The sequence below is a fragment of the Oncorhynchus tshawytscha genome, linkage group LG26, assembly GCF_018296145.1.
Source record: "Oncorhynchus tshawytscha isolate Ot180627B linkage group LG26, Otsh_v2.0, whole genome shotgun sequence".
In the NCBI taxonomy this organism is placed as follows: domain Eukaryota; kingdom Metazoa; phylum Chordata; class Actinopteri; order Salmoniformes; family Salmonidae; genus Oncorhynchus; species Oncorhynchus tshawytscha.
The window spans coordinates 15542997-15564696 of NC_056454.1; the positions used below are offsets into that span (position 1 = coordinate 15542997).

The 21700-nt window shown below is 41.5% G+C and overlaps 1 protein-coding gene across 1 annotated transcript; it reads left to right on the forward strand.

Moving 5' to 3' along the window:
* Positions 1-921: 921 nt before the first annotated feature.
* Positions 922-21437, forward strand: poglut2 (protein O-glucosyltransferase 2). Its single transcript, XM_024389027.2, has 10 exons — positions 922-1482; positions 3509-3714; positions 6949-7154; positions 8120-8197; positions 10746-10918; positions 11215-11452; positions 13129-13338; positions 13465-13554; positions 19974-20081; positions 21349-21437. The coding sequence occupies exons 1-10, from the start codon at positions 1196-1198 to the stop codon at positions 21364-21366; spliced, it is 1614 nt and encodes a 537-aa protein (XP_024244795.1). The 5' UTR covers positions 922-1195; the 3' UTR covers positions 21367-21437.
* The last annotated feature ends 263 nt before the right edge of the window (positions 21438-21700 follow it).

Sequence of the window (21700 nt, forward strand, 5' to 3'; positions counted from 1 at the left end):
ATATCAACTGTACAACAACGTTGGCTGGGAGTAAAGAAAAACACAAAAACATAGAAAAATAGGATATTCTTAGGATATTCTTTCTCTGTAGATGTCTGTTAAATGAATCATGGTACTGTACCTGGTTATTCTGGCTGTGTCTAGTCACTGGAACTCTTGTCCACACTGTTGTTTCCTGGCCAAGCCAACCATTTCTCTGGTTGTTTTCTCAATGATGGCAGCAAAGTTTGTCTTGTTTAAATGGATTCTACCACCTTTTGTTCTTATTGATATTATAGTAGTGTAATAGAGATTACTGGGAAAAAAGAACTGAAAATATGTTGATGCAAATCAAAAATTCAAATAAACATTGATTGATGTACACACCAGAGAAACCTGTACTGATTTGTTCCCCCAACTACACAGTAAAGAGCTGTGGTATGAAGCCATAACGATTGTTAAAATTGTTGATTGAAGACTTTTGTAAACCAACATTGAACCAACACTTTAAAAAGTTGAGCAATATACTACAGAAATATATATACATACATATGACTGATTTTTAATATTAGGTCAATATAAGTAAAATCCACTATTTTTTTACTAGGCAAGTCAGTTAAGAACCAATTCTTAATTACAAATACGGCCAAACCCTGACGACGATGGGCAATTGTGCGCCACGCAAACACGGCCGGATGTGATAAAGCCAGGATTCGAACCAGGGACGCATCTTGCACTGAGACGCAGTGCCTTAGACCGCCTAGCCACTCGGGAGCCCACTACCTAGGAACATTGAAGCACAAACCCCTCATGTAAAATTGCTTTCACTTAGTCATTGAAAATTTGCCCTTGCATGGCAGAAAATACGTGTGGCCCAATGGCTTTTCCCGACTCCTATGGTCCAATCAGCTTCCCGTTCTACCAGACGTTGTGGGGGCGACCAATCAGATTGCCAGGCTCGCCTGTCTGCGAATAACTTCTACCCTAACCGGCCAGGATTTTGTGTCCATGTATGTTTTATTATAAACTTTACCGATAAAAATGTGACACAGTAAACTAATAGAAATGCGCCGTGTTGTGTATATGTGAGTATAGTATACACAAATCGAAACATTGCATCCGCATATTTGCCAGAAAGGGTGTTTCGCTGGATGTAGGCTATACACTGCTGGCGGCCAGATGTCGAATTATCCGGCGTTTCCTACATTTTACCGGGATGGTCATTTTTACAGGCTTGAAATTCCATTGTAAAAGAGCAGTTTGGAAGAGACAAGGGACCAAAGCATTTTCAGAAGAACCGAGTCACAGAAACATGTTGCGTAAATTGCTTTCGTTATTTGTGTTGTGCTGTCTGGGGCTGTTGGAGCAGACACCTCCCGTGGCTTCAACCGGCGCGGTGCCCAGTGCTACAAGAACTTTGGTATGGGGTTCTGGACTCGAAGCAAATATTGTCCTTCCAGCTCGTTTCTTTTACATACAGACTGTGGACAGCTCGGGGAGAAAGTAAGTATGTCGTTATTCGTCAAGGAAGCCCACCAGACGATACAAAAGCGGCTAGCTAGCTACCGATGGCAGGGCAGTGGACACAATGTAGCAGTGGAATCGTAAAACCACACGTGAATTATGATAGAAAGTGTGCAGATAAAGTCGAACTGAACGTTTACATCACTGAACACACATGAATGGCTGTGCTTCCCTAGGGTTGGAGATGTATAGTTTTCGGGGTTAACACTCACTGAACACATCTTTGTGGCACCTCTCCCTCTAGGGCAGTTTCCTTCTCCACAGTTGTTTTGGGTGTTTACTCACGAGGTCCACTTTTGGCCTACATAATTGTAACCTACAGTCATTTAACGGTTTTTAAATGGACATATCACCTGGAGTTTAAACTACAGATAGGCCTGTAGTGCCTTCAGAAAGTATTCACACCCCTTGACTTTTTCCCCATTTGTTGTTGCAGCCTAGATTCGATTTAGATTATATTTTTGTCACTGGCCTACACACAATGCCCCATAATGTCAAAGTGGAATTATGTTTACAAATCATTTCTTGAGTCAATAAGTATTCAACCCCATTGTTATGGCAAGCCTAAATAAGTTTGAGTAACAAGTCACAGAAGTTGTAGGGACACACCTTGTGTGCAATAATGGGGTTAAACTTTTTTTTTTTCTGACAACCTGATCTCTGTACCCTACACAGTCGAGCAATGAATTTCAAACACAGATTCAACCTCAAAGACCAGGGAGGTTTTCCAATGCCTTGCAAAGAAAGGCACATATTTGTAGATGGGTTAAAATTTTAAAAAGCAGACATTGAATATCCCTTTGACCATGGTGAAATTATTAATTACACTTTGGATGGTGCATCAATACACCCAGTCACTACAAAGATACAGGCTTCCTTCCAAACTCAGTTGCTGGAGAGGAAGGAAACCGCTCACGGATTTCAACTTGAGGCCAATGGTGATGTTAAAACAGTTAAAGTTTAATGGCTGGGAAAACTGAGGATGGATCAACAACATTAGTTACTCCACAATAAGTGAAAAGAAGGAAGCCTGTACAGAATAAAAAATATTCCAAAACATGCCTCCTGTTTGCAACAAAGTAATACTGCAAAAAATGTGGCAAAGCAATTAACTTTTTGTCCTGAATACAAAGTGTTATGTTTGGAGAAAATCCAATACAACACTACTGAGTACCATTCTCCATTTTTTTCAATGATAGTGGTGGCTACATCATATTATGGGTATTCTTGAACTCGTTAAGGACTGGGGAGTTTTTCAGGATAATTTTTTTTATCGGAATTGTGCTAAGCACCCACAAAATCCTAGAGGAAAACCTGGTTCAGTCTGCTTTCCATCAGACACTAGGGGATAAATTCACATTTCAGCTAGACAATAACCTTAAACACAAGGCCAAATCTTAACTAGAATTGCATACCAAGAAAACAGTGAATGTTCAATGAGTGGCAGAATTAGAATGTTGACTTAAATCTGCTTGAAAATCTATGGCAAGACCTGAAAGTGGTTGTCTAGCAATGATCAGCAACCAATTTAACAGGACTTGAATATATATTTTTTTAAAGAATAATTTACAAATATTGCACAATCCAAATGTGAAAAGCTGTTAGACTTAACCAGATAGACTCACAGCTATAATCACTGCCAAAGATGAATCTAACATGTATTGATTTAGGAAGTTAAATACTTATCTAATCAAGATGTATTAGTGTTTTATTTTATTTTTTATTTTAAATGCTAGATTTTTTTTCTTCACATTGACGTTAGAGTGTTGTGTGTAGATTATTGACAGAAAATGACAATTTAAATACATTTGAATCCCACTTTAACAACAAAATGTGGAAAAAAGTCAAGGGGTATGAATACCTTCTGAAGGCGCTGTAATCAGATTTGTTGATACAATTGTGATCATATGATGACCATCAGCTCAGCCAAATGTAATCTGCTCAGCTCATAGGCCTACATGTTGTTTCCCTCATGTTTGTATATGTCACTGTGTACGCCATTCAGTTTCACATCATCTCCTGGGGAGAACACATTCGAGGTGAAGATCGTGTCCCCAGTGGAACAGTTCACTAGAATCTGGGTGCAGGTTCTAGATCGCAGAGATGGTTCCTTTCTGGTGCGGTACAGGATGTATGCCAGCTACACAGACCTACACGTCCACATACTGCTCAACGATAAGCATGTCGCGAAGTCCCCATTCATTCTGAAAGGTGAACCAACCAACTAACTCTCTCTTTATGTCTCCCTTTCCCTCCATCTCTCCCTCTCTTTCTCTACCTCAGTCTCTCTGTCTTTGTCAAGTCAAAGGGCTTCATTGGCATGGAAAGTGTTACCACATACAGTGCATTCGGAAAGTGTTCAGACCTTTTCCCTTGTTCTACAGTTTGTTACGTCATCAATCTACACACAATACCCCATAATGACGAAGGGAAAACAGGTTTTTAGACATTTTAGCAAATGTATTCAAACAAAAAACATACCTTATTTACTTAAGTATTCAGAACCTTTGATATGAGACTCGAAATTGAGCTCATGTGCATCCTGTTTCCATTGATCATCCTTGAGATGATTTAACAACTTGATTAGAGTCTGCCTGTGGTCAAATTAATTGATTGGATATGATTTGGAAAGGCACACACCTGTCTATAAGGTCCCACACTTGACAGTGCATGTCAAACCAAAAACCAAGGTATGAGGTCGAAGGAATTGTCCGTAGTGACCAAATCCTACAATGTGATTTTCTGGATTTTTTTTCTTCTCATTTTGTCTGTCATAGTTGAAGTGTACCTATGATGAAAATTACAGGCCTCATCTTTTTAAAAGGGAGAACTTGCACAATTGGTGGCTGACTAAATACTTTTTTGCCCCACTGTATATTTACTTATTATCTTGGTTGTTCGTTACACTGGCTGTCACTACGCGTGTGGCAGGAAGCTACATTTGTTTTGCAATGTACAGTGGCTAGAAAAAAACTTTTTTAAAAACCCTTTGGAATTACCTAGAATTCTGCATAAATTGGTCATCAAATTTCATCTGATTTTCAGCTAAGTCACAACAATAGACAAACACAGTGTGCTTAAACTAATAGCACACACATGGTATTTTTCATGTCTGAAGTTAGCAAATGTGTACCTGGATGTTCCACAACGCTACTGGCAAAATATTATTTGGACAGATGAAACTACAGTTGAGTTGTTTGGAAGGAGAAAAAAAGGTACAGCACACCAACATCAAAACCTCATCCCAACTGTAAAGTATGGTGGAGGGAGCATCATGTTTTGTGGATTGATTGCTATCATCGACGGAAAAATGAATTCCCAAGTTTATCAAGACATTTTGCAGGAGAATGTTAGGTTTATTTTTCCGCCAATTGAAGCTCATCAGAGGTTTGGTGACGTAACAGGACAACGACCCAAAACACAGAAGTAAATCTTCAACAGAAGAAAATACGCCTTCTGGAGTGGCCCAGTCAGAGTCCTGACCTCAACCCGATTGAGATGCTGTGGCATGACCTCGAGCAGTACACACCAGACATCCCAAGAATATTGCTGAACTGAAACAGTTTTGTAAAGAGGAATGGTCCATAATTCCTCCTGACTGTTGTGTAGGTCTGATCCGCAACTACAGAAAATGTTTGGTTGAGGTTATTGCTGGCAGTCAAACAGTTATTATATCCAAGGGTTCGCATACTTTTCCCACCCTGCACTGTGAATGCTTACACAGTGTATTCAATAAAGACATAAATGTATAATTGTGTGTTATTACTTTAAGCAGACTTTCTATTCTTGTGACCTAGATGAAGATCAGATCAAATTGTATGACCAATTTATGCAGAAATCCAGGTATTTCCAAAGGTTTCACTTTGTCTTTCCACTGATAATGGCACAAAGGGTTTTTTCTCCAAGTAGATTTTCATCTTTTCTGTTTTTGTTTTAAAACCTTTTGTATTTGTTTTCATTTTGGGGAAGAAAATTGCCTGGAAGTCTGCATAGTTCTCGCAGTGTAGGAGAAAGTAGAGCTCTGTCTCGACCTCCTCTCTGAGGGCAGAGTGAGCACAGCCTGTCCTCTGTGGGTATCCAGATCTACCTGTGACAGCCGGTTTCTATGGCCAGGCTGTGCTCTATGAGTCTGTACAAAGCCAGTGTTTTTCTCAGTCTGCCACCGTGTACTGTCAGGTTTTAGAACCATATCATATAAGTTAGATCTTTTGTGGTATCTTTTCCAATAGGTGATATATTTAACTTTCACTTGTTTTTTTAATGATTATAACATTTGGTGGCTCTTTTAATAGTAATCAGAAGTGGGAATTGTCCTAATTCTGCTCTGCATGTGGTTTCCAGTTTATCTCTGTCCTCTGAGGATGCTCTTACAGAATTCCTCATGCAGGGTTTGTCAATGCTCTGTAACCCGACCCCACACTTCAATGCCACATAATGCAATTGGTTCTATTATTGATAATAATATTTCCCGATTTCTAATTGGTATGTCTAATTTTGATAGATGTTTCTTTTTTTATGGCATAGAAAGCCCTCCTTGCTATGTCTCTCACTTCATTCACGGCCAGGTTGAAGTTCCTTGTGGAGCAAATCTTTTGTTGTTGTCCCAAGTAGGTGTGTTTGTGTGTAGGAGTGGAAGCCCAGTTAAAAAAGCACATCGGTTTCCCTGACATCTGGACCTTTTGTGGAATATCATAAGAGTGACTGTCAGTGCCCAGGCGTGACAGAACTGTTGCAGATGATCTACTTGCTGTTGTCGTTCCTATTTCCTGGGTGACTGCATTACCAGATCATCTGCATAAAGGAGGCATATATATTTTTTCTGTGTCAAGCATGAGACCGGGGGCTGTTGATTGCTCAAGTGTTTTTGGCCAATTAATTTATAGAAATATTAAATAGGCAAGTTGTTTCTGTGTTTTACTCCACGCCCTTGGGAAAATAAACATGTATGTTTATCTCACATTTTGACTGCACGTTTTGTTACTTGTGTACATCGATTTGATGACATGGCTTTTTCCACCTGCCACTTTCAATGAATTGTAGTGAAATGCCTTCCTGTTAAATTTAATCAAGTTGTTTTTGGAAATTGACAAAGAAACATTGTTTTTGTTTAGCATGTTTGTCATTTAGAGTGTGTAGGGAATAAATATGGTCTGAAGTTCAATCATTTGGTTGGAATCCAATGTAACTTTTGCTTGGGACGTCTTGTTGACTGAGAGAGTGCAGTAATCTGCTGTTCATGGCGCAGAATATTTCCCCCAGGTTGCAGTTGGCACAAATGCCACGACAATTGTTTGGGTCAAATTTGGAATAGACTTGGTGTTGCTAGTCCTTGGTTCCAGACACCAGGGAAACTGTCTTTCTCTCTGTGAGACACTACTGCATCTATAATGCTTCATGAGGGTCATTTAAACTTTCTATGCTCCCTTCTCCACCCTCTGTCTTTAGGTCCAGTGTACCATGATGGTTGTGACTGTCCTCAGCCCAGTGGTTCTGTGTGGAAGAAGGACATGCAGTGCCCTGTGTCCTTCCCTCAGATAGAGCAGGACCTGGCCCTGTTCCCCAGGGTGGACCCAGACCGCAACGCCCTGGAGGTGCCCCAGCGTTTCGGACAGAGACAGAGCCTCTGCCACTACACAATCAAAGACAACAAGGTACATGGTAGACCAGGACCCATGTTCAAAAAGCATACCAGAGTGCTGATCTAGAATCAGCCCCCCCCTCTCCATAAAATTGTATTCATTATGACTCTAAACTGGTCCTATATCATCACTCGTATTTCTGAGACTTTTTGTGAATATGGGTCCAGGTGGCGTGGCCATTTCCAGTCATAAAAATGGACTTATTGTAAAGGTTGAAGACACCTGAGTCCCATTTTTGTTTTGGCACCTGTACCTTGTTGAACAACCAGGTAGTATTGTTAATCCCCCCCCAATAATGCTGGAAGACAACGATGCATGGTACCTGTAATCATACTATTACATACAGACAGGTTTCAGTTAAAATGTTGTACATTTGAATCCCACTATACTTCTCAGCTGGGATTTGATACATCTCTAACATCCGCTAACTGGATGTGCTTCATCTCTTGCTTGAACCGTATTCCATACCCAAACAACATTAGGCATGTTCCTGATATATTACCTTTTCTTGTTTCCTCACACAATGCTGCGTAAACACCGCAATCCAGTGTGAGTGTGTGTTACCCCAGTGACGTCGCACTGCCCTGGTAAGCTGTAGGCTTTATGCAGCGAGGTTGTGGTGAGCTGCAAGAGGTCAGCAGCAGTTCCCACACACTACTGTGGTCATCTGGAATTACACACTATAGCTCAGTTGATTTATACATCTACATACATGTGAGTTTCCCAAGAGATGTTGATGCCACCACTGTAGTGACTACAGCCATAATGTTATCAAAATGTTCTAACTGTTACCATGAGCAATGTCTGTCCGTCCATGGCTGCGACACTGCAGCTTGACCATGCGCTCGTCTGAACTGTGGGCGACGCGGGCGGTCTGCGGGAGGGTTGAGGACAGAGCAGAAGACCAAATGTCCCACGGTTTGCTGTAACACATGGACGACAAGGTTAATGTGTCTATTCTATATTTCCACCCCGAGGTCTACATTAAGACACTAGGGGAGCATGTGGGATTCAGGATCTTCATGGATGCCTTCCTCCTCTCGCTAACCAGGAAGGTGAGTTCTTGAAATTAAGTGAAAGGACCATGTGGAGTTGATGAACATCAACAGATTGGGCGCTGTCAGCGTAGCTAACTGTCTCGCTGAACTTATCTAGCTAGCTCATTTTATTTGTTGCAGTTTACACCATATTCACAAGATTAGCTGGTTCTGGATCTGGGTTTTTCATGAGCATTGATTTAGGGAAAACTGACACAGATGGAAACCACTGGGCCCATCTTTGACTTCGCCGTCTCTTGTTATCTCAAGTTTTGGCATCTTCCATAAATTGTAGCCCCGAATCCACCATAGATATAGTTTAAAAAAAGAATAAGATGAAGCTCCTGTAATATGGATAACTATTGAAAAATAGCCCATATGTGTTTTTCTACAGTGGTAAGAAAAAGTATGTGAACTCTTTGGAAATATCTGGATTTCTGCGTAAATTGGCCATAAAATTAGATCTGTTCATCTAAGTCACAACGACAGACAAACACAGTCTGCTTCCACTAATAACACACAAATTATTGTAATTTGTCTTGTCTATACTGAATACATCATTTAAACATTCACAGTGTAGGATGGAAAAAGTATGTGAACCACTAGGCTAATGACTTCTCCAAAAGCTAACTGGAGTCAGGTCAGGAGTCCGCTTACCTGGAGTCCAATAAATGAGAAGAGATTGGAGATGTTGGTTAGAGCTGCCTTGCCCTATTAAAAAACACTCTCAAAATGTGAGTTTGCTGTTCACAAGAGGCATTACCTGATGTGAACCATGCCTCGAACAAAAGAGATCTCAGAAGACCCAAGATTAAGAATTGTTGACTTGCATAAAGCTGGAAAGGGTTACAAAAGTATCTCTAAAAGCCTTGATGTTCATCAGTCCACGGTAAGACAAAATGTCTATAAATGGAGAAAGTTCAGCACTGTTGCTACTCTCCCTGAGTGGCCATCCTGCAAAGATGACTGCAAGAGCACAGTGCAGAATGCTCAATGAGGTTAACAAGAATCCTAGTGTGTCAGCTAAAGACTTACAGAAATCTCTGGAACATGCTAACATCTCTGTTGACAAGTCGACAATACGTAAAACACTAAACAAGAATGGTGTTCATGGGAGGTCACCACGGAAGAAGCCACTGCTGTCCAAAAAAAACCAGTGGCTGCACGTCTGAAGTTCACAAAAGAGCACTTGGATGTTCCACAGCGCTACTGGCAAAATATTCTGTGGACAGATGAAACTACAGTTGATTTGTTTGGAAGGAACACACAACACTATGTGTGGAGAAAAAAGGCACAGCACACCATCAACACCTCATCCTAACTGTAAAGTATGGTGGAGGGATCATCATGGTTTGGAGCTGTTTTGCTGCCTCAGGGCCTGGACAGATTGCTATCATCGACGGAAAAATGAATTCCCAAGTTTATCACGACATTTTGCAGGAGAATGTTAGGTTTATCTGTCCGCCAATTGAAGCTCAACAGAAGTTGGGTGACGCAACAGGACAACGACCCAAAACACAGAAGTAAATCAACAACAGAATGGCTTCAACAAAAGAAAATATGCCTTCTGGAGCGGCCCAGTCCTGTCCTCAATCCGATTTGAGATGCTGTGGCATGACCTCGAGAGTGGTTCACACCAGACATCCCAAGAATATTGCTGAACTGAAACAGTTTTGGAATAGTCCAAAATTCCTCCTGACTGTTGTGCAGGTCTGATCCACAACTACAGAAAACGTTTGGTTGAGGTTATTGCTGGCAAAGGAGGGTGAACCAGTTATTAAATCCAAGGGTTCACCCTGCACTGTGAATGTTTACACGGTGTATTCAATAAAGACATGAAAACCATATAATTGTTTGTGTGTTATTAGTTTAAGCAGACTGTGACCAACTATCATACTTTGACTAAAACGATGATATCTTGACTTAAATCGTTGTGCAACATCATGGGTAAGCTCAGGCCATCTTTCAGCTCGGAAAGGTGGATTTCTACTGGTGTGGGTGTTTTTAACATTCATGACCATTTACTTTGGAATAGGAAGTCTTTGTTGAGCCCCTATTGAAAGACAAAGGCCCGTTCAAGGCTGATCGGAAAGGCAGGTTTTTCTTGCACCTATCAGATTCCTTCACATCCGCAATCACCAACGTGGTGGGAGATAATGGAAGGTGTTGGGGTTGATTCTAGGGATATTTGTCCCCGTGGCCACTAGATGGCACTGTGGACTCATGAAGATCGCAACCTATGGCATTTCTGTAAAGAATATGTGTCAACTTCATTTATAAAGGTTGTGTTATTTATCAGGGTATACTGGGGGGTGAATTTAGATGCAGGGATGTTTATTTTTTAAAGAGGTTATGTAGAACAGAGCAGAAGACATTTCCATTGTTTGCTGGAACATGGACAATAAAGTTGTGTTTTGTAGGTGATGTACATTCTAAGCCCAGTATCTTCTCTCTCGCATGTCCTGCTCTGTCTCTCTCTTCTGTCTTCTCTGTCTCTCTCCCTGTGCGGTCAGGTAGTGATGTATGTTCTAAGCCCAGGGTCTCCTCTCTCTCCCTGTGCGGTCAGGTGCGGGTCCCAGATCTAGAGTTCTTTGTGAACCTGGGGGACTGGCCCCTGGAGAAGAGGAGGCCCTCAGAGAGGCTCCACCCCATCTTCTCCTGGTGCGGCTCCAATGACACCCGCGATGTTGTTATGCCAACCTACGACCTCACCGAGTCGGTCCTGGAGACCATGGGAAGGCAAGCACCACTGTTGCTCTCCTCATTTATCTTTGTGTGTCATCCATTATACACATGTGCAAGTGATGCTACACCCCAAACATGTAGTTTTTCATAATGTACTATTATGATAGTATATTAGATTAAAAGGGAAATGTGCGCTGGACAAATAATATAATCCAAAATAGAATAGTGGGGCCCACACACTCAACTGGTTAGTGGCAGCATTTTAAGAAAATGATCTTTATCAGGTCTGTGTGCTAGCCAATTGCGTCTGTTGTTCACTTCGACTGACACGTTTCTCCTCCGATGAGCAGAGTGAGTCTGGACATGATGTCGGTCCAGGCCAATACGGGGCCTCCGTGGCGGGAGAAGAACGCCACAGCGTTCTGGAGGGGGCGGGACAGTCGCAAGGAGCGCCTGGAGCTGGTGAAGCTGGCCAGGGCTCATCCTGACATGGTGGATGCAGCCTTTACCAACTTCTTCTTCTTCAAACACGATGAGAGCCTCTATGGACCGCTGGTCAAACACGTCTCCTTCTTTGACTTCTTCAAGGTGAGATGGATGTGGTGTAGGCAGAAAAGGTATCCAGTCTCTGCAGATGAGACCGACTCGCTCTCAGGCTAGGTGTATCATCAATTAGACACCTCACTGCTTTAGGGTAGGTAATGATAAAGTTTGGGTTGATTTCTGGTGTTATCATATTTGGCAATATATTTAATTTGTAAGTCCATAATTAGAAAATGTACACATGGATCATTTTTACTCTTTTAGCGGTGACATTTGACTACATTTTATTTAATGAGGCAGATAATTGCTTGTAAAACAAAAAGAACAAAGGGACGAGACTTGTAAAAAAAACGGTTTGGAGGAGACTTTATGCCAGAGATAAAAAGTAGATTTTAATAGTTCATTTTACAAGGCAATATGCACATGGCAACGCATGGAAACGGGAGGCCAGCTTTCCAGTCATAAAGCCAACAAATAAAAACATTGAAGCCTGCAGGTAGAAAATATTCAGATTTTAAAAATAAATATCCTATAAATCACATTGGCTACTCATGGCTTGTCTGCAAGGAACTAGAAACATTGTATAAACTATTAACTTGGGTCCAGCCTGAAGCTTAAACTAGCAAACTTGCAACATTTTATGTAATATTCTGGGCCCTCAGAGTTTCCCAAGCCAGTGAGCTCGAAAACAGAACAGCTGTATATTTTTCACAAGGTATAAGAGCTTTTTCCCTTTCACGCTGATTGGTTATTGAAAGAGAGAGAGCGGGAGCGATTTTTCAAATACATTGAGGAACTATTGTCATTCTCAATGGCTGGAAAAACATACTTTGCTTGCTGTTTTGTGCGTCAGGTGTGTGCCTTTCCTTACACCTCGATCACACCGATTAGTATATTTGCACAAAATGTGACGCAGCATCATCTGGGTAGGTGTGCAACAAATGTTCAACGTTCACCTTCCGCTTTTCCGTTTCCGTCTAGCCGTCTACACATAGTTTGACGGGTACATTCGATAAACCCAACGTTTCCACCACACAGAACGTACTGCAACTGCCTCTGCAACGCAATGCTGTGAGGCAAACGCAGTGTTCCATTGGAAATGAATGTACTTCTGGTGTACCAAAATGCAATGATGGTGTGGTCGAGGCGTTACTCAACATTGACAGTAGCGCTCCAAACAAAAGACTGACTAAATTGACAAAACTTGTAAGTGGAATGAAAATATACCAAGACTAACAATCAAGGAAAACATTTCACACAATTAAGTTATGAAACAATGAATGTGCACAAATTTGGCAGGAGAGAGCACATTCTGGAGGGAGATGTACAATTTAGCACTGTGCCATCCGCGTGGCTCCGCGATGGATTAGTTTCGTCCCCTGCAATGGATTAGTTCAGTGAGATGGGCGCGACAGGTATAAGACGGGTATCTCGTGTGCCATAAATATATATATATATTTGCTACTGCTTGCCAAGAAAAAAAAACTTGGTCAACTAAACAGCCTATTGACCAAACAATTGACCAGTCGACTAATTGGGGTCAACAGAGATTCTCCATTGAGGTTGCTTTTTAGTCCAGGACTATGCTTATTCTGTATCAGGTTAACCAGTCCCTTGAATCTCACAGGAAATAGGTCAGGAACAAGCATAAACACCCCAGAAGGCTGATTTGAAAATGGAACTGAACAGTCTCACCACCCCACCTCTATCTCCTCTGACAGTACAAGTACCAGATCAACATAGATGGCACGGTGGCAGCCTACAGACTGCCCTACCTGCTGGCTGGGGACAGTGTGGTGCTGAAGCAGGACTCTGGTTACTATGAACACTTCTACAGCCAGCTCAGACCCTGGGAACACTACATCCCCATCAGAGCAGACCTGGCTGACCTGCAGGAGAAGATCCATTGGGCCCGTGAGCAAGATGAGGAGGTGATGAGGATGATTGATGAATACTCTGTTGGATTTGTAATGCACTTCAAAGTTTCAAATATTTTGGGGCAAACATTTTTTTTCCTCCATTCTGTTCAAAAGCTCAGTATGATCTCGCTCTTCCAGGCAAGAAAAATCGCAGTAGCCGGTCAACAATTTGCCCGGAATCATCTGATGGGCGACAGTATATTCTGCTACTACTACAAACTCTTCCAGGTAACATTTCACTTTACACTACGACTACATTGATTTAACTCTACATACTGTATACAGTCAAGATTCAGACATGCACACTTGAAATTAGAGATGTATTTAATAAGTAAGTGCAGAGTGTGCCTTTGTGGAGAAACTTGAGAACCTGGATAACTGACGGTAGTAGGTATAGATAGGGCTGTGGCGGTCATGCATTTCTGTCAGCTGGTGATTGTCAAGCAAATAACTGCCGGTCTCACGGGAATTGGCCGTTGATTAACATAAACACATTTAGCATCTCCTGGCTTCCACACACAGCCTACAAGCCACTGATACAGACCTTTGGAACATCTACATTTTAAAAAGTCTAATAAATCCATTTAATATAGCCTACGCAATCACAATAAATCTATTTATTTTAGACAGGTCTAAAGAAACATGACATGAAAGAAATGTAGTATTTCAGAAGAACAAAATAGAATACTCTGAGTTTTCCTAATGTTAGGCCCTGATCTGGCTATGCCATATGGCTGTGGGCTGCACTAGTTAATTTAGCGCACAAGATTTGCTTAGAGTTCCATGGCATTATATTGTTATTTGATAGTATGAAGAATATAATTGAACATAGCGGAATAAAATAGAAATAATATTTTCTACAAACGATTTGAGGGAGTGCACACGTGGCTATTCTGTATTGAGCTGTTAACAAAGAAACAGGTACTCCTATATGCTTAATTTAGAGTTATTTATGTAACTTTAGTTGTTATACAAATGTTGGGCTATATGTTTCGATTTTTATACATTCTATGGCTGCATGATGCGACTCAAATGATGATTTGACAAAAGTTTTTTTTGCGCAAGTTGTACACATATATCAGTCTCTCATTCACAATTTAACAAGCACTTGATAACACATTTCCCAATGGTGTCCCCTTTGTGTGGCCGTAATGCCCCCTAAAAGAATCCTTGCCTTTTGCAGCCAGTGGCCGTGCCCTTGGGCAGAATATAATTATTATAATTCCCTTATCCCGACTGCGCGCTCTGAAGCACTTCTCACTCACATGGCTCTCCGTCATGTGATCGGGTCTTTCTCACAGGCTACAAGTGAAGACAGACACTTCGTGGATGCAACTGCGCATACCCTTATCCAATTTCGAGGCACATATTGAAGATCTTGGAATAACTGTTCACACTTACTTTTTGTCAGCCAATAAAATGAGTCAGCCTAGCGAACAGCAAAAGCACTAGCCTATGTCAATCTACTATCCCCCATAATACAAAAGTTGACCTATTGTGTACAATAAATAAATATTCAAAACAGTCTGGGACAGTTGTGAGATCAGTAGATCCCAAATTAATGCAACCACTAGCATCAAAAAACCTTTAAGTAATGAGGTTGACGCAACAGATCAGAACGTTTAACTTAAAAACGTTGATAAACTATTAGGCTGTTTCTTCACATTATAAGCGCAGCAATGTGCACATGTCAGTAGGCTATAAGCGCAAATGTTCCATTAGCAGGAAAACACCATTCTCATATGACCGACTTTGCGATTTATGGATGTAATGCTTTTATTATAAAGGTGCATTTTTATGGTGAAAATGAACTTCGCCAAACTTGGAACTCCCATGCTGCATATGTATGGCAGTTAGGCTCTAAAGCGGATTAATGTGTTTAATTGTAAGTTATTTTGCCACTTTAATTGTGACACAAACCTTATCAAAACATATAGGCCTATGGCCTAGGCTACATGACGTGTGCGACTATGATTTGAAAAAGTAAAAAAAAAAAAATAATAATGCCTTAAGCTGGGCATCATTCACAAGGCATATGCTAATATTGTCACCCATCAGACTATTCTTGATTTAATCCTGTCTTTACTAGATAAGGTGTGAAATTTGTTTTCATTTAGAATGTACCATTATCATGCACCTCTGTCAAAACAGGGCAGGGGATAAAAAGACATGTAACCTATGCACTTAAATAGCGAATGGAGGACACTTTTCCCATGGTTCATTTCCATGCCAGCCAGGTAGGCTATACTCCTGTTGTAAAATAAGCAATGTGCTTAATATTAGGAAAGTTGATAAATAAATATTGTAAGCCTATAGAAAGCTGATGGGATCCTCCTCTTTTTAATAGAGGCCATCTCTCTGTTTTCTCAGGAAATTGCATAGCCTATAGAAATGTTACGCAACATGAGCTCTCATGAAGTGTTTGATTAGATTTTTGATTACATTTGCATTGTAGGCTATATGACCAGCAGCATTAGAGATCGGAGATTCCTAATTACTGTAACTTAACTGTCACATGGAATTTGACTGGCGTCATGACTCGTGACCGCCGGTGTGGCTGTAATGCGGTCGCCGCAACGGCCCTAGGTACACACTTGTTGCATTGTTGGTTCTGACGATCTAGATGTTGAAAGTGTGCCTAGTGTTTCCATGCACCCTTATCATCATCATCTTCAGCATCATCAGCTTGCGTATCTCATCTCTTATCTTCCCATCTCTACCACTCACTTTTATACCCACACTTCAAGGACAGTAGTTACTCGTACAGAGACCAGGTATTCCAAGGTCGGGCTACTCCTCAGCGGTGACACTGTCACTGACACGTCAGGGCTCAACTTTCACCTTGGCTAGGGCAGAATAGAAGGGCCCACCTATTGGAATGACACTTGGGTGGGTGACCCCCCCCCCGGCTAGAATAGGGTGTCATTGAACCATTCCATGGTACGCCTCCAATGAGTGAATTTAATTCCGCGTATTGAGTTCAAGTTAGTAACATGATAACCAAGCTTCTCATCCATGCGTCTGGGTCATCATGGAAAGAATTGTCTGGCTGACAAGGAAGACATTTTCTGGCACTGGATCTTGTTTTGTGACTTGTCTGTCTTTGCGCTGTCAACAGTGAGGTTTTGCATGCTCAGTTCATGCCGACCTTGAAGAAGCAGTGGAGAGTCCCTTTAAGCATGTGTACCTTCAACAATTGCTTTGGCTTTGGTTGTTTTCAATGTGGTTTTACATGTTCCTCAATTTGGATTGCTCCTAATGTGACTATCCTCCCTTAGAGCAACATTTCATTATAATGTAGTAATGTCAGTCAAAAGCAGTTACATGCTTATCAATGTCTATTTTATTCATGAGAATATACTTTTTGTATTTATTTTGCTGAAAACTATAGGTGGCCTCAATGTACATTTGAGTCATTTAGCAGACACTCCTATCCAGAGCGACTTACATAGTGAGTGCATCCATTTTCTTACTCTTTCGTTCTGGTCCCCTGTGGGAATCGAACCTACAAACCCTGACATTGCAAATTCTTCCAACTGAGCCATACAGATGGGAGATGTTTTTCCCTTTGCACTCTTTCAAATATAAAAAGTGTACCTGTGTGTTTCATCCAATGCCACATTTAAAAACACAATTCTGAATCAGATGAGTGAAGAGCACTAACCCAAACCACCTCCACCTGCCTCCAGCCTTGGTCCACCTCTGAGCCCACAGGTCAGGAGGGTCATGGGGTATCATGAAGAGCCGTGGCGCAGCCCCTCCCTGTGTTTTCTCTGGGAAAGGAACACTTGGCCCAGGGACATAATGGTGATGTGTCTCTCCCTGAAGTGCTTTATTGGAGCCCATAACCCAGCCGTTGCAGGATGAATGTTTAAACGGACAACTTTCTGTCTTCACGAAATATATCAGCCATAAAGACAGGTGTGTTTTATGAGGGATAGTGTTGGAGGTCAACAAAGTTAGGGCTACCTGTGTTCCTTGTTGGAAACTGAATGAATGTGCACATTTTCCCTTCTCATCGTGCGTACGTATTACATAACCGGATTGGGGTCCATTTAAATCTAAGGCAGCTCATTCTGAAAGTGATAAGAATTTCTAAATAAAAACTGTTAAAAAAAAGGTACTAAACTCAGGAAAAAAAGAAACATCCTCTTACTGTCAAACTGCTTTTATTTTCAACAAACTTAACATGTGTAAATATTTGTATGAACATAACAAGATTTAACAACTGAGACATAAACTGAACAAGTTCCACAGACATGGGACTAACAGTAATGGAATAATGTGTCCATGAACAGGGGGGGGTGTCAAAATCAAAGTAACAGTCAGTATCTGGTGTGGCCACCAACTGCATTAAGTACTGCAGTGCAGATTTGCCAGTTCTTGCTGTGAGATGTTACCCCACTCTTCCACCAAGGCACCTGCAAATTCCTGGACATTTCTCGGGGGAATGGCCCAAGACCTCACCCTCCGATCCAACAGGTCCCAGATGTGCTCAATGGGATTGAGATCCGGGCCATTCGCTGGCATTGGCAGAACACTGACATCCCCGTCTTGCAGGAAATCACTCACAGAACGAGCAGTATGGCTGGTGGCATTGTCATGCTGGAGGGTCATGTCAGGATGAGCCTGCAGGAAGGGTACCACATGAGGGAGGAGGATGTCTTCCCTGTAACGCACAGCGTTGAGATTGCAATGACAACAAGCTCAGTTCGATGATGCTGTGACACACCGCCCCAGACCATGACAGACCCTCCACCTCCAAATCGCTCCCACTCCAGAGTACAGGCCTCTATGTATCGCTCATTCGTTTGACGATAAACGCGAATCCGACAATCACCCCTGGTGAGGCAACTCGTCAGTGAAGAGCACGTTTTGCCATTCCTGTCTGGTCCAGCGACGGTGGGTTTGTGCCCATAGGTGACGTTGTTGCTGGTGATGTCTGGTGAGGACCTGTCTTACAACAGGCCTACAAGCCCTCAGTCCAGCCTTTCTCAGCCTATTGCGGACAGTCTGAGCACTGATGGAGGGATTGTGCGTTCCTGGTGTAACTCTGGCAGTCGTTGTTGCCATCCTGTACCTGTCCCGCAGGTGTGATGTTCGGATGTACCGACCTGTGCAGGTGTTGTTACACGTGGTCTGCCACTGCGAGGACGATCAGCTGTCCGTCCTGTCTCCCTGTAGCGCAGTCGTAGGCGTCTCACAGTACGGACATTGCAATTTATTGCCCTGGCCACATCTGCAGTCCTCATGCCTCCTTGCAGCATACCTAATGCACGTTCACGCAGATGAGCAGGGACCTTGGGCTTCTTTCTTTTGGTGTTTTTCAGAGTCAGTAGAAAGGCCTCTTTTAGTGTCCTAAGTTTTCATAACTGTGACCTTAATTGCCTACTGTCTGTCTATAAGCTGTTAGTGTCTTAACGACCGTTCCACAGGTGCATGTTCATGAATTGTTTATGGTTCATTGAACAAGCATGTGAAACAGTGTCTAAACCCTTTACAATGAAGATCTATGAAGTTATTTGGATTTTTACAAATTATCTTTGAAAGACAGGGTCCTGAAAGAGGACAGGGTCCTGAAACTGCTGATTTAAAGAAGCAATATAAAATAGCAACAGGCCTTCTATAGACTAGTTGAGTATCTGGAGAATCGGCATTTGTGGGTTCGATTACAGGCTCAAAATGGCCAGAAACAAAGATATTTTTTCTGAAACTCGTCAGTCTATTCTTGTTCTGAGATATTAAGGCTATTCCATGTGAGAAATTGCCAAGAAACTGAAGATCTCGTACAACGCTGTGTACTACTCCCTTCACAGAACTTTGGCCAGTCTGTGATATATTTTTTTCTTTGCAACTCTGCCTACAAGGCCTGCATCCCAGATTCGCCTCTTCACTGTTGACGTTGAGACTGGTGTTTTGCATGTACTATTTAATGAAGCTGCCAGTTGAGGACTTGTGAGGTGTCTGTTTTTCAAGCTAGACACTAATGTACTTGTCCTCTTGCTCAGTTGTGCACCGGGACCTCCCACTCCTCTTTCTATTCTGGTTAGAGCCGGTTTGCGTAGTTCTGTGAAGGGAGTAGTACACAGCGTTGTACGAGATCTTCAGTTTCTTGGCAATTTCTTGCATGGAATAGCCTTCATTTCTCAGAAGAAGAATAGACTGACGAGTTTCAGAAGAAAGTCTTTGATTCTGGCCATTTTGAGCCTGTAATCAAACCCACAAATGCTGATGCTCCAGATACTCAACTAGTCTAAAGAAGGCCAGTTTTATTGCTTCTTTAATCAGGACAACAGTTTTCAGCTCTGCTAACATGATTGCAAAAGGGTTTTCTAATGATCAATTAGCTTTTAAAATTATGCATTTGTATTATCTAACACAACGTGCCATTGGAACACAGGAGTGATGGTTGCTGATAATGGGCCTCTGTACGCCTATGCAGATATCACATAAAAAATCTGCCGTTTCCAGCAACAATAGTAATTTACAACATTTCTGATCAATTTGATGTTATTTTAATGGAGAAAAAATGAGCTTTTCTTTCAAAAACAAGGACATATCTAAGTGACCCCCAAACTTTTGAACGGTAGTGTGTGTAATATATATATTTTTTTCTCTCCATGTTTCTCTTTATTTCTGTTGACCAGGAGTATGCCAAGTTGCAGGTGACTGAGCCTAAGGTCAGAGAGGGCATGGAACAGGTCGAGCAGCCCACTGATGACCTCTTCCCATGCTCCTGCCACCGGACACCACAGGTAAGCATCAAGACACAAGCTAATCTCTCTATTACAGCATATAGGGAGGAAAATGGGGGCAGGAATGTTTGCACAAGGGATTGCATCCTAGCTCTGATCCTACTGCAGTCAACCTTGAACTGGGCTGTCAGTGTTTTGATAACAGGAGATTCTGATATATGACAGAGCTGGGACTATAAACAACATTATTGGCAAATCCCATTTTTATTTGTCACATGCTTTGTAGAATGATAGTGAAATGCTCACTTATGGGTCCATTTCCAACAATGCAGAGTTAAAGATAAACACATAAATAGGGACACAATGAATAAATACACAGTGAATAATGTAGAGAAAAAAAAGAACATTGCTATATATAGGGAGTAGAAAATAACATATACTGTATGTATAGGCAGGGGTAAAGTGAAAAGGCAACAGGTTAGATAATAGACCGTAACAGCAGACGCATCATATGTGGTGAGTATGAAAGTGTGTGTGGCGTCAGTATGCCTGTTGTGTGTGTGTGTGTGTGTGTGTGTGGGCGTATGTAGCGTGAGTGTGTGGGTAGAGTTTGTGCAAAAAAGGGTCAATGCAGATAGCCTGGGTAGATGTTGGTTCCAGTCTTGGTGCCTCTTGTCATGCGGTAGTAGATCAGGAATAAAATGAAGGACAATCACGTTTTGACTGCACTGCTCCTGTAACGTTATACACACATCGTCCTATTCTTCTGAATCGATCAATTCAGGCAATTTATCGCAATATAGATTTTTGTCCGTATCGCCCAACTCTAATACAGTATATGATAATCTGCCCCCTATGTCTACAATGCTAAAGGAATGTCCCCGCCAGTGTCTTTTTACATGCTGCTGTCTGTCAAAGGTGACATGAAAACAGATCTTTGGCAAAGGGATATTCAATCAACTGATTGCGTTGGATTCATATAATCCGTTTTTACAAAATGCATTTGCCACAGAGCTAAATGTTATCTTAGCCTATGCTAAATCCCCCTAAGCTGGTTTTATATCAGTCCAAACATATCATAAATGTTATGTTGCAAATAACACTCAACTCTAGCGATCTTTAGAAACCTTTTTTTGGGGGGGGAAAACACATATGCGGATGGATCAAAGATTCTGAGGAAACAGATTAATTGGATTGGAAAAGCTTTATGGCATTGCATGGTTTTTATAACAGTTTTTTTTTACAAACGTATGACTTTTATGACACTAACATCAACCCTGCCCTGCATATGAAGTTTGACATTGATTTTTTTATGTTTGCTTTTCAGGTCAAGGATGAATTATGATTTGTCCACTGTTCAATTATAAAACAATCCCATTTTTATCGGATGTTCCTGTGCTGTAAAATGTTTTTTTGGGGGGCAAAATGTGAATTGTGGGCTTGTCAGTCACCCTAACCATACATGATTGTTAGTTTCCACATGTTTATAATAAATATTTTTTCATTGTATGCACTTGTTGTGTTCTTTTCTTCCTTCAATATATGCACACACCATATCACAGGTTCAAGTTGTACACAATAGAAGCATGTAAAGACAAACACACAGATGTTAGTTGATTATATGATAGACGCATTATATTGTTTTCCTTGTTAAACTCCCATGTAATAGCCTTATAGAT